The 12,550-nt window shown below is 57.4% G+C and overlaps 1 protein-coding gene across 1 annotated transcript in view; it reads right to left on the reverse strand.

Annotated features, from left to right (window-relative positions):
- The window catches only part of HMCN2 (hemicentin 2), a 34,147-nt gene that overhangs the window by 15,056 nt on the left and 6,541 nt on the right, over window positions 1-12,550 (reverse strand). The window contains exons 14-36 of the mRNA XM_027649753.1: window positions 12,328-12,441; window positions 12,050-12,199; window positions 11,245-11,439; window positions 10,941-11,036; window positions 10,475-10,599; window positions 10,058-10,202; window positions 9,854-9,966; window positions 9,452-9,608; window positions 9,109-9,271; window positions 8,381-8,508; window positions 8,131-8,239; window positions 7,703-7,872; window positions 7,139-7,234; window positions 6,853-7,029; window positions 3,975-4,094; window positions 3,648-3,809; window positions 3,146-3,427; window positions 2,422-2,589; window positions 2,156-2,269; window positions 1,875-1,961; window positions 1,183-1,374; window positions 599-772; window positions 116-229 (exon numbers count right to left, since the gene is read on the reverse strand). Coding sequence (XP_027505554.1) covers window positions 116-229; window positions 599-772; window positions 1,183-1,374; window positions 1,875-1,961; window positions 2,156-2,269; window positions 2,422-2,589; window positions 3,146-3,427; window positions 3,648-3,809; window positions 3,975-4,094; window positions 6,853-7,029; window positions 7,139-7,234; window positions 7,703-7,872; window positions 8,131-8,239; window positions 8,381-8,508; window positions 9,109-9,271; window positions 9,452-9,608; window positions 9,854-9,966; window positions 10,058-10,202; window positions 10,475-10,599; window positions 10,941-11,036; window positions 11,245-11,439; window positions 12,050-12,199; window positions 12,328-12,441 — 3,351 coding nt within the window. The remainder of the gene's footprint in view (window positions 1-115; window positions 230-598; window positions 773-1,182; window positions 1,375-1,874; window positions 1,962-2,155; window positions 2,270-2,421; window positions 2,590-3,145; window positions 3,428-3,647; window positions 3,810-3,974; window positions 4,095-6,852; window positions 7,030-7,138; window positions 7,235-7,702; window positions 7,873-8,130; window positions 8,240-8,380; window positions 8,509-9,108; window positions 9,272-9,451; window positions 9,609-9,853; window positions 9,967-10,057; window positions 10,203-10,474; window positions 10,600-10,940; window positions 11,037-11,244; window positions 11,440-12,049; window positions 12,200-12,327; window positions 12,442-12,550) is intronic.

Genomic DNA, 12,550 nt, shown 5'->3' on the forward strand with positions numbered 1-12,550 from the left:
AAGGAAGGGAAAGGAAGGGAAAGGAAGGGAAAGGAAGGGAAAGGAAGAAGCCCTGGCTTGGTTGCAGTATTGGGGTCACTACAAGAATTAGGAAGGACATGGAGAGCTCCCTCACCCAGGACCTTCACGTTGTAGTTCTTCACAGCCTCCCCGTCTTCGCTGGCCACAATGCAGCTGTACGTGCCCGCGTCCTCCTCCTGGGCATTCAGGATCTGCAGCCCGTGGCCACCTGGGAAAGGGGGTCTCCTGAGAGGGTCGCTGCTCACAGCCACAGCTGTCTATCCCCAGTGCAGCACCTGAAGGCGTCTCAAGGGACCTGCTGATCACCTGCAAGCCTGGCTCGAGGGGGTCTAGTGCCAGGTGCCAGGCTTATAAAAACCAGCACTAAGGAGGCTCTAGCTATTACCAGAGGATGCAGCACAGGGAAGAGCAGCCTCTACCTGATGGTCTGAGCCTCCTGGGTCCTGCAGGGTGATGACTCACCACCCCACTGCCCTGGAGCAAAGCCAGACCAAGAAAAGGCCCCACTCCCACTCCCCCAGACATGCAGCAAGGGGTTACTGCAGTTGTGGAAAGCCAGTGGACACCAGCACAGTACCAGGGAGCAGGAGGACATTTCTAGATGCTTTGAGAGGAACCTCGTCCTTGAGCCAGGTGATGTTGGGAGATGGGTATGGCAGAGCCTCACAGACCAGGGAGATGGGGTTGTTGATGATCACTGTGACTTCTTCTGCAGCAGCATCGTGGGCGTCTTGAGCAAAGGTAGGAGTGGCTGCAGAGACAGGGGTGTGTGACAGATCAGCATTAGCAACCACTTAGGCTTCCCAGTGCTTCATCCTCCCCGACCAGAGAGCGTGATCCAAGGTCAGGGAGTTGGACTTGGTCACAGCATGTGCCAGCTTCAGACTCTGCCTTGTCCTGCTGCCCTCCAAAAACATGGGGGACACAGAAGACACATTCCTGCTTCCCACAAACCACCATCAGATATGGATCCTGCACTAGGTGGACACTTTAGTTCCTCCAAGAGATCTCACAAGGGCTTTGGGACAGGTCCAGGACCTCAAGCCAAGCTGCTGGCTGCAGGACTAAGGGATCCTCACCACCTACCTGGGACAGGCCATTAAAAACCCATTAAGTCTGCTCACACCTGAGGCTCTGCCTCCATACAAAGGGATCTCATACCCAAAACATCCAGCAGGTAGTGCTTGGTCTGGTTTGCCACAGAGTTGGAGGCCACGCAGGAGTAGTGGCCGGCGTGAGCCAGGGAGGCTCTGGGAATGTGGAACACGGAGCCATCAGGGGACATGGAGAAGGTGTCTCCACTGGGAAGAGGGTGGTTGTCTTTCAGCCAGGTGATCTTAGGTTGCGGGTTTCCTGTGTGGGGTGGAAAGCAGGTTTTGGCCTTTGTGTAAAGCTTTTCCATGTGTGAGCACACCCTGACCAGGGTCACTGCACCAGAGCTTCTCTGGAAAGCAGGGACGTCAGCCCAAATCAAAATTATCATGATCTGGATCAGATTTTTAGAGGCAGCTGGATGAGCCAGCAAGAAGAAAGAGAACTGTCCTGAGTGGGAGGTGATTAATTATTCCCGTTACTAAAGGAAGAACCAGATGAGAGGAATTTTAGCACCATTTGGGAAAGATTGGAGCTTACGCTGTGGAACAAGCTCCTCACGTGGGCGTCCCCACCCTAGTGCTTCCCGGAAAGCCCAACTGCAGAGCCAGGAACTGTCCCAAAAAAGCTCTTCAGACAATTTCTTACATCTTTGACTGGAGTCATCTGTTTGTTCCACATCCCAAAGGGAAACTCAGATCTGTTCCTGAGCCCCATCTCTCACCTGCTCATGCCACCTCCCCTCCCCACTTGATGCTCACCTGTAGCCAGGCAGGACCAGGTGACAGGCTGACCCTCAGGCACTTTGATTGTCTCTTCTTCACCTGCATTCTCGATGTGGGGAGGAACTAGGAACACAAGCCACCAGGGATCTCAGCAGCTGGTCAGCATCGCTGAGCCTCTGAGCTCACATCTTAAGACACAAAGGGCTCAAGCACTGTAGCTCCCAGCATGTCCAGTTGTAACTCATGCCTGTTCCTGCAAGGGTGGAGCTCTGAAATCCCACCAGGAATCCTGCAGCAGACAGAAGACCCCTCCTTACCCAGGACTTCCACGTAGAAATGCCTCCTGGCCTCCCCAGCTATGTTACTGGCCAGGCAGGAATAGTGGCCACCATCCTGTGCTCCTGCATGGGTGAGCCTCAGCAGCCAGCCCCCTGGAAGCAGAGAGCACAGAGGTCTAAGGGCCCTGATCCAGGCACCAACACATCCCAGCAGTGCTCCTGTGGGGCTGGAGCTCCACCATGAGTTTAAACTCATCAGTGTTGGGGCAAAAGCACTCATCTCTCACAGCATCCAGATCCCTGACCTGAAAGCACATGCACGTTCTCGCTGGGGGTGACAGGAGAGCCATCCCAGAACCAGGTGACTGTGGGCTGGGGAACACCAGTGGCCTCACAACTCAGTGTCAGAGATTCTTGCAGTGAGACGGTGACATTGGTTGTCAATCCTGATCCTTGAAGGAACTCAGGAGGAACTGGGGATGCAGAAAGGAGGGACATCCATTGTCAAAGCACACAAGACATCAGAGGAAAGCAAAGTGAGTGAACTTGGCTTTTCCCCACCTTCCTGGTTTGTAGAGTTTGAGGACACAAACCCAGAAGGACCATTAGCATCAACTGGAGTTGTCGACTTTGAAGGTGTTATAGGACAGTTGACCCACAGCAAGAATGTGCCACTTAGCTGCACATCTGAGCCCAGGCTTACAGTGTGACACCAAGCTGGCCACATGCCCTGAGCCACCTCAGGCCTCTTATAGCTCAAGTTCAGCTCATGGGGTTTCCCAAGTCCTTGGGTAGGACTTTATAAAGAGTGGGATGATCTGCTGTGTTGACTCTGAAAAGAAACTCCTGCCTAAAGGACCCAGTTCTACAGCTATTCCTGGAGCATAACCCTGCCAAGACCTTCTGTGTGCTTGGTTGTCCAGGATCTGCTCCACTCCACATCACGTTGCTCCACGTGGGACATCACCACCCTCCTGATCTCGCCTGCACCCACACTCCCCAGCCAGCAGCCCCATCCCACATCCTTACCGTGCACCACAACATCAAACTCCCTCTGCTCCTGCCCCTCTGCGTTGGCCACCAGACACGTGTAGCGTCCCGTGTGGGTCACCTCTGCCCTGGGGATGTGCAGCCGCTTCCCTTGCTCTGTGAGCAGGAGCCCATCCCCACCAGCCACGGGCTGCCCGTCCTTCACCCACATCACAGAGGGTGGTGGCATCCCCATGGCCTCGCACTCCAGGACTGTCTGACCACCCTCGATGACAGAAACCTTCCGTGGTGTGTTGCTGCTGCCCTGGACCCTCGGCAGTGCTGTGGGCAGAGGGACACAGGGGGGAGGTGACGCTGTAGCAACTCCCGTGGCCCTGCACAAGCGGAGGGGCAAAGCCAGCCCAGGTAACAGCATCCCTCCCAAAATACCCAAGGCACCAAGCAACGGCTTTTAGGTCCATCTGGACCTTGCACTGAGAGAGGTGACAACACCTTCAGCCACTCCCAAGAGTCCTCCATGTCTCTGGGCCCCCCAGCTCACCGTGCACCTCCAGGCGATGCTCCTTGCTGCTGCTGCCAGCAGCATTCCTGCACTCACAGGTGTAAGTCCCCTCGTCCACCAGCTGTACCTTCTCCATGTACACCACGCTCCCTCCCATGGACACCTGCTTCAGGCTCCCAGGCTGGGTGGAGAGGGGCTCACCTGCCCAGGAAAGGGGAGAGCAGCCTCCTGTCAGGCTCCCAGCAGGACCAGTTCCCACCCAGAAGATGGATACTGCTCAGCATAAAGCACTCCTTGCTCCAAGGAGACCAACATCTGGGTCAACACATGTGTGGGGAGGGATGAGACTGAGAAGCAGTGCCCTACCATCCTTCTGCCAGCTCAGGGTGGGGAAGGGGATCCCATGGCACTCGCAGGCCAGCCTGACAGACTGCCCCTCCAGCACGGACACAGGCTCGGGCTCTGCTGAGGAGAAGGACGGAGGCACTGCAGGGATGAGAGGAGCAGCTCGTTGATGGCACCAGACAAGAAGAGAAGGGCAGCTCCTCACTGGAGCTCCATCCTGCTGGATGCACACCACCTGCAGCTCTGCTGGGTGCCACTCAAAAACCAGCGGGACTCCCCTGCCCTGGCTCCACGTGGAAACAATAATCTTGTCTCTCCAGCCAAGTGAGCAATGCCTTTGACTGCACGTGGCTCATAGCAGAGGATGACCAAGCATCCCACGCCAGGCACACAAGCAGGCCAAGGTCAGGTTGGCCAGACACAGCCTTATTAAGTAGCCCTGCTCGCTGGGAGGGTTTCCCAACTCTTTCCATTATTCGGATGCTGTTCTCAGTTGCTCATAAATACAGCTGGCTGGAAAACAGTAACTCCTTCCCATGAGGGATATCAGTTTGTAGAACAAAAACCCCAACACCCAGAAACCCCTGAAAAACAAAAACAGCAGAACCCAAACAATCCACCCGAGCCAGGACGGCAGACGTGCAAACATTTCCCTGGGAAGGGATCGCAGGAACAAGCCCAGACCTGGAGAACTGGATTTTCTCCACTCCCTGGCTACCTGCCCTCAGGACTTCCACCAACTGGCCTAGAGTATCCCTGAGAAAAGCCAGACCCTGGCTCAGGCCCTGGCATTGTGGACATGTTGAGTGGTCTGGGAGGCTGCAAAGACGCTCAGATCAAGTGAGAAAAAGTGGTCAGTGACCATCTTGGCAGCAGCCCTGGAGCCACCACTGGTGTCCCCCCCGACTTGGCCAGGGGGAGAGAAGGGGAATGGTACTACAGTGACCACTGTACTGATGGAGTGCAAAGAAAGGACAGGAAAGTCCTGGCAACAGCAAGGAAATCCTTCAGTCTTCTGCCCAAATGCTTCATCATTGAAATCTCCCCCCAGGGCTCAGGCAAACATTATCTTTTTTCCCCCCTCTCACTCCAGCCTGGTGGGGGTTCCCTAACACCTCCAAGTGTGTCATTTTGCAGAGTGTTAATATTTTGGTCAGGTGTTTTCCAAACAAGGATCAATATGTCCTCAGGGACCTATTTTAAATATGAAAATGGAACAGCATACAGTCTATCCTTTATATACACACACTATATATATATTTATGTCCCTGATGGGGTGTTTCAGTCACAGTGGCCCTTACCCCACACGTGGAGGTTGTAGTGTCTCTCGGGGTGGCCGGGCACCTGGCACGTGTACCTGCCCACATCCTGCACGGTGACTTGCCCAATCTGCCCAGACAAGGAGAGACACTAAGCAGACACACAAGCAGAGCTGGACCCACACAGCCTCTCCACGGCAGGATTTTGTGCCAGCAGAAGGCATGGGGATGGAACCAGCATGAAGGGTGGGAATGGTGCTGAGCCATGGGCTGGGACACCCCCTCCCTCTGCACTCACTCTCTTGCAAGGATGAGGAAGAGGAGACAGGCACCTTCACAGCCCCATTTCCCCTGCCATCCCCTGCAGTTATCCCCAGACATCACCTGGAGCACAGTCCCCTCTGCAGACAGCTGCACACCCGGCTTTGGTGTGAGCAAACTCCCGTCCTTCAGCCAGCGGGACCCCTGAGCAGGGACCCCGGGGGTCACACACTGCAGGGTCACAGGCTGGCTGACGATGACAGTGACATTCTCCTCCTCACCCAAGGTCGTGGAGGGCACTGGAAACCAGATCAACAGGGCAACACCTTTCCCAAACCATCCACTTTGATCCTCCCCAGCCCTGTGAGCTTGCCAGGGGACAGCAGAGCAGCCCCACAGTCCCAAGAATCACCTCCAACCCACATTGGTGGGAAGGGGCTGGGATGCACAGGGGTACTTACACTGCACCTCGAGGGTGGTCTCATGTCTGTCCTCCCCCACAGCGCTGCTGGCTACACACGTGTACGTCCCTGAGTCCTGGAGACGGGCGGTGGGCAGGGACAGCACGTGCCCACCAGAGAGGATCTGTGCTTCCCCAAGACACAGACAGCCCAGATGAGCACAGAACCAGAGAAACTCATAGGCAGCTGGGCTGCATGCTGCCTTGCAGGGATGTGGGAATGGGCATAAGCCTGCCTTGAACCCATTCTCAAAACATCCCAGGGACCCTCTGCCCGATCCTGCCCTGCATGGTAGGAAAGCTCAGTGCAGGGCTGAGCAGGTCTATGCCCCCATGGACCAAACGTGGGGCAGGTCTGGATGACATTGCACCTGCTCAGCTCCAGCAGTTGTTTTTCTAAAAGCCAGACAAGAAAAAAGAGCATCTTCCTGGAGGGACATCTCCAGTGAGTTCCCCTCCATCAGGATTTGTCTCACCTGTGGGCCACCCATTGCCTCGCTGGGCACTGGGTTGCCATCCTTCAGCCACAGCAGCATTGGAGCTGGGGTCCCCCTGGCTTCACATTCCATTGTCACTGGCTCGTTCAGCAGCACCGTGAGGGGGCTGGGGCCAGCTGTGATCTGTGGGGGCACTGGGGGATAGAGAATTGTCACCAGGCACAGCAGGACACAAAAGAGACAGGGTGGGCAGGAGACACCGTGATGGGGATCAGGCAACACCCATCCAGGGGGTCATGGACATTGCTTGGGATGAACGCAGGGGATTGCATGGTTGGAACTGTGAATGGGGCAGAGGATGGGGGATCTGCTAAACCCACCTTCCAGGGGTGTGTCCCAAGGGCTGGGACAGCTCCACTGGTTTTGTGCTCACATGAGGGATTCCATGGGGGGGAAGAACCCATCTCTCAGTGTGCACTCACCAGTGACCTGCAGGCTGTACCAGAGCTCAGCCACTCCGGCCATGTTGGAGGCCACGCAGTGGTACCTGCCGGCATCGGAGAGCCGGGCACGCTGGAACTCCAGGCGCTTCCCATCCCCGGACAGGGTCTGTCCCGGTCCAGCCAAGAACTCCTCGTGCCCCTTGTACCAGGTGATGCCTGGAGGGAGCCAAGCTGTAAGGTGCAATGCTGCTGTCCCTCTCACCCAGGGGACCCGGGGAAAGCCCCAGGAATGCGGGAGCAAGAGCAAGGAAGATGATTGACTCACGAGGAGCAGGCAGCCCCGAGGCCAGGCACTCCAGGGATGCTGTGCCGTTCTCTGGGACAGCCAGATCCACCGGGCTAGGCTCGATGTTTGGAGGCACTGCAACCCAGCACACACCATCATCAGCTCTGCATGGCCCAGGCTGTCTGCAGCCACCACAGGGCAGGGCTGGGCAGCGCAGCCGGGCTCACTGCTGCTCCCCAAGCCAGCCAGCAGGTTAGTTCCCCACCCCAGTGAGATATTCATCCTCCCCATCTCTGCTCCCTGCCTGGTTTCTCACCCAGCACCTTCAGTATGACACCCTCCTGATGGAGGTGGGAAGGGAAAATGGGGCTGGGGAAGACCCTCCCCCTGGAAGCACCCATCAAGGATGATGCTATGCTTTACTGGGGTGTCAGTGGCCGTCAGCTCTCAGCCTCATCAACAAAGAACAAGAACCCAATACATCAGGATAATGACCCTACAACTACCAAGAAGCATGGCCAAGAACACCCAGCCCTTTGGCCAGCCATGTTCTCCCGGACACATGGGATGGATATTGGATCTTGGCTCAGGTGCTGCACTCACCGTGTAGCAAAACCTGCACCTCTGCCTGGGCCACCCCTGCCCAGTTGCTGCCCTGGCAGATGTAGAACCCTTCATGACCCAGCCCCACACGGGCAATCAGCAGAGTCCCACCGTCCTCAGACACCACTACATTGTCCTGCTTGCCCAGAGGGTGCCCATCCTTCAGCCACCTGTGGGGAAGGGGACAGGCAGCAAGTCCTTGGTCTGTCCTGCCACCACCCGCCCCCCATCCCTGCACACCAACGGGGTGAACTGTGGGTTGCTGGCAGCAAGGACTGTCCCCTGGGTTGGCGGTGCCCAGATCATTAGGCAGAGGATACCAGAGGCAAGGAGAAGGAATGGATGCCTCCTAAGGGACACTCCAAGCCAGAGGTCACTATCACACATCCTGGGATGACAGGCAGGACACACCCCTCTGCAGTACTCACTGGATCTGGGGTGGAGGGGTGCCCGTGGCATGACACTGAATCCTCAGGGAGGTGTTGGCAACAGCTGTCAGGTGACTTTCCCCATCACCGATCCACAGCTGGGGTGGAGCTGGAGGGAGAGGGGACCTCAGGCTGGGACCACCCTCAGGCACTGGCACGGGGATGTGGGAGCAGCCAAGGGCTTGGAGGGTGCAGGACCCCAGTGGTACATTAAGCCCTTGGGAGGAGTATTTTAAGCAGGGATGTGAACCTTGGACGTGCAGGCTGTAGCTGAGCGAGGTGTTCCCTGCGGTGTTGGTGGCTGTGCAGGTGTAGAGCCCGGTGTCTGTCACCTGGGGCTCGGCCAGACGGAGGGACCCTGAAGGGAGGACACTGTATCTTGGGGGAGAGGGAAAAGAAATGCTGGATAGGCGGAACAGCCATGTCATCCATCACCTACCCCCAGGCAAGAGCTAAGAGCTCACTATTGCCTTGAGACAGCCAAGAGAAGATCGTCAGTGCCACCTCCTATGCAAAGAGGGTGGCAGTGCTGCCTATGGGGGCAAATCCCCTTTGCTTAGCCCCTGCACAAGCTCAGCATGAGGCAGCACATGAGCCCAGGGGGATGAAGGGGAATGGGGGTCCCCAGGGATCACGACCCCTGCAGCTGGAGCTGGCCACGCTCTCACTCCCAGCCCTGTCTGTGCTCCACAGACATAACATCATCTCAGCCCACGGCTGCAGATTCCTCCTCGTGTGCACCCATCAATCACCCACCACGTGAGCACAACCCAGCTGAGATGTGGGGAGCAGCACAGGCCAACCACAGGAAGCCAGACATGAACAACAAGGCAACACAGTCCCTCAAGAAGAGCAAACCCAAGATGCCTTCCCTGCTTCCCCATCCCACAGCAACCCTCAGGTACAGGGAAAGAAGTGCTTAACCCCAAGATCCAGGTCCTGAGTTTAGAGGCCCTCAGCACCCACAACCCTCCTTACCTCGTGGTGGCAAGAGGCAGTGGCTGGTACTGTCGGCTCCACACCACCAAGGGAGGGGGGTATCCTTGAACCTCGCAGGGCAGGGTGGTCTCCTGCCCCAGGACAGTCAGGACGGTGACAGGGTCTGGCACCTGTGATCCATTCACACTGATCCTGGGCTTCGCTGGATGGAGAGGGAGCACAGCTGGTGCAGGGACACCTCAGGTGCCCCATAGCCCTCATCGCTTCTCTTCCCATCCTGCAAACCCATCTGGAACCTGGATAGGTGCTCCAAGGAAGCCACGAGTGTTCCCAGGTCATGCTCTCCCAGCCAGTCCCCTCTGGAGCAGTCCTGGGCACTCACTGCTGATGGAGAGCTGCATCTCCTGGCTGGAGAAACCTGCGGTGTTGGTAGCTGTGCAGAAGTAGGTCCCAGCGTCCCCAGGGGAGGTTGAAGGGATCAGGAGGGTCCCATCAGGGTCAAGGTGGTATCGTGGACTCAGCGAAATGGGCTCTGTGCCCTGCAGAGGGAAGGGAAGGGAGGAAGACAGCAAGGACTGTCCCATGAGCTGAGCACTCAAAGGGCAAGAGGAGGGCTTTGGACCCATCAGCCATATCCTGGTCCCAGCTTCCCAGGATACCTGGTGCCAACTCTCCAGGCACCCACAGGCACACTAGAGAGCTACACTACCCTCAAACACAGCACCCTGGGTGACCCAAAGCTGGCTGGCAGAGGGACAGCAGCCTACCTGTCCCTGTCACCTACCTTGGCCCAGGTGACCGTAGGGGGGGGCACACCAGTGGCATTGCACCGCAGGGTGACAGCCTCTCCCTTGGTGGCAGTGACAAGGACAGGGCCAAGCTCAATGCTGGGAGGAACTGGGAAGGAAGAGAAGCACCTCACCCTGTATGGCCAGGGCCAGATCTCCACAGAGAGTGGTGCTCAGACACCCAGCACCCTGTCACTCACCATGGATGACAAGGGACACGTCCTGCCTGTGTGAGCCGAGGGCGTTGGTCACCTCACAGGTGTACCTGCCTGCATCCCCCTGGGATGCCTGGTCCATGTGCAGGCTCCCGTCAGCCCGGATGGAGTAGTGGTCACTTGGGGCTACCTGGGCACATGCAGAGAGCAGGACAGTCAAGGGTTCAAACACCACCTTATCACTGTGTCTTTAGGGCACATCTAGAAACTGATCCTTGAGCAACAGAACATCCTGGTGTGGTGATAAAGCCACGTTACCCTCCCAACACAAACACTCCCCTGGCATCTTTCACCAGCAGCTTCGGCCTAGCAGGTTGTGACAGCCATCCTGCAGCAAAGCCCCTGCTGCAGGGCAGCTGCCCACTCACCCACCCACCACCCCAGCAGGCATGGAAACCTCACCGTTTGTCCATCCTTCAGCCAGCGGCGGGCTGGGAATGGCCTCCCAGCCAGGATCACACAGGGCAGCGACACAGGTTGGCCTGGGAGCGCGTGGACCACAGGGGATGAAAGAGCTATTTCTGGGGCTGCTTGAAAGAGGGGAAAGGGAAACAATATTAATTGGTGATAAACTGGCCAGGAACACCCAGGAGAGCGGATCTGGATCACCTTTTTTTCCAGGGTCCAGATCCTGGCTCTGCACAAGCGAATCTTCCCCAAGAATCTGGGGATATTCGCTGCAGTTTGGGTTCAAGCACATGTCAGTGTATTAAGTCAAAGAAGTGCAAGGGCATTATCCAAACCCTGCCCTGGGGTTTGTTGAGCATTCCCAGCAGCCAGCTCAGGAGCAGACGTGGCTGCTCCAGTCTGCCACTCACTGCCAGCACAGCCAGGATCGATACACCAACCAAAGCATGGAAAAGCAAACCGTGTCCGGTGACTGTGAGCTTGACCTCCGCTTGGATTTTCCCAAACTCATTCTGGGCTTCACAGATGTAGATGGCTTGGTCATCCAGCGAGGCACCTGGGGCATGGTGGGGACAAGCCTGAGCCTGGTGGGGCTGGAGAACCCCGAGCGAGCTCCAGGATGGGTGACACCACCCTCCCCTTCCCTCCCTCCACCTCCAAAGGAGGACAGACTCGGTGGCACTGGAGGCTTGCAGGTTGTTACAGCACAGCTAAAGTTGCACAAGTTAAAAATACAAATAAACGTGTGCATGCTCAGCTCTTACTGTTGATGAGGAGCTTGGCAGCCTCCAGCTGGCTGGAATCCCCCCGTGGTCCCTGCCAGCCCTCCACGGGCTTCCCATCCTGCCGGGACCAGGTGACGCGTGGCAGGGGAGATCCCTCAACGTGGCACAGCAGAGTCACACTTTCCCCAGCTGTGACCTCCATGTCACCCAGGGGCTCGGGAAAGTGAGGGGCAGCTGGAGGAGAGAGCAGTGGAAAAGGGGCTCAGGCAGGTCCAGCATCCCATCTTCCCACTCTGAGCACAGCCAAGCCTGGAGAAGGGATGGGACTGCAAAACCCGTGAGCCAGGTGCCCTCACAAGTTACGAGACTGACTAAAAGCATTTGGGGCTTTTCCAAAGCTGTCAGAGCCACTGCAGTTTCTCTCCCTTCCAGTTACACTCAGCAAAACCTCTTGCACTTCTCCATCTTTAACTGCTTTTATCCCTACTGCCCCCAGCTCAGAGCCTTCCCTCCTCCTCCCCGTGCTCTTCCATCTCTTCTCCCTGTGGTGGAAAGCCCTGAGCAACGGTCAGGGTACCTTGATTTTGAGACACAGAGAAGTCAGGCCCTGCCTCTGCCTAATCCCACCGATTGCACTTTGCATCCGCAGCTGGGTCCCAAGCCATCATGTCCCCATACAATAACAACTCTTCCATCCTCCCAACTCTTAGAAATCCTGCCAGGCTTCCGCCTGCTTGTACCAAGCACCAACACCCCCCTGCTGGGAAATCTGCGAGGTGGCAGCAAGAAGAGACTTGGGAAGCAGCAAGTGGGAGCTGAGCCCAGCGGGAGGGCAGAGACTTACAGCCCACATCCAGCTGGGTGCTGTCGAAGGCGACGCCGGCCTCGCTGAGAGCCTCGCAGAGGAACTGCCCCGCGTCCTCCTCCCGCACCTCCTGCAGCCTCAGGATGGCACGCTGGGTGCCGGCTGGGAATGTTGCCATTGCCTGTTCGCCTGCCCAGAGACCCCCACATCAGCACCCACATCAGCACCCCAAGTGCCCCTGTGGGTCCCTCCCAGTGCCGGGCCAGGGGACCCCAGTGCGTGGAGGGGATCTGCTCCCCAGCTCCTCCCAGTCTCACCTTTGTACCACACTATGTGGGGTGGGGGTGCCCCCGAAACCCAGCACTCCAGGGTCACGTCTTCTCCCACCAGCACCTTCAGGCTGGGTGTCACTGCCAGGATGGCAGGAGGCTCTGTGCCACGGGGAGAGATGGCTTCAGTCTCCAACCATGGAGCCCTGGGACACCCTCCATCACACACAGCCCCATTCCCCGTGTGCTGCTCCCCAACACCCTCCATCAC

Source organism: Corapipo altera, unplaced genomic scaffold (assembly GCF_003945725.1).
Source record: "Corapipo altera isolate COAL_440 unplaced genomic scaffold, ASM394572v1 268, whole genome shotgun sequence".
Classification (NCBI taxonomy): Eukaryota; Metazoa; Chordata; class Aves; order Passeriformes; family Pipridae; genus Corapipo; species Corapipo altera.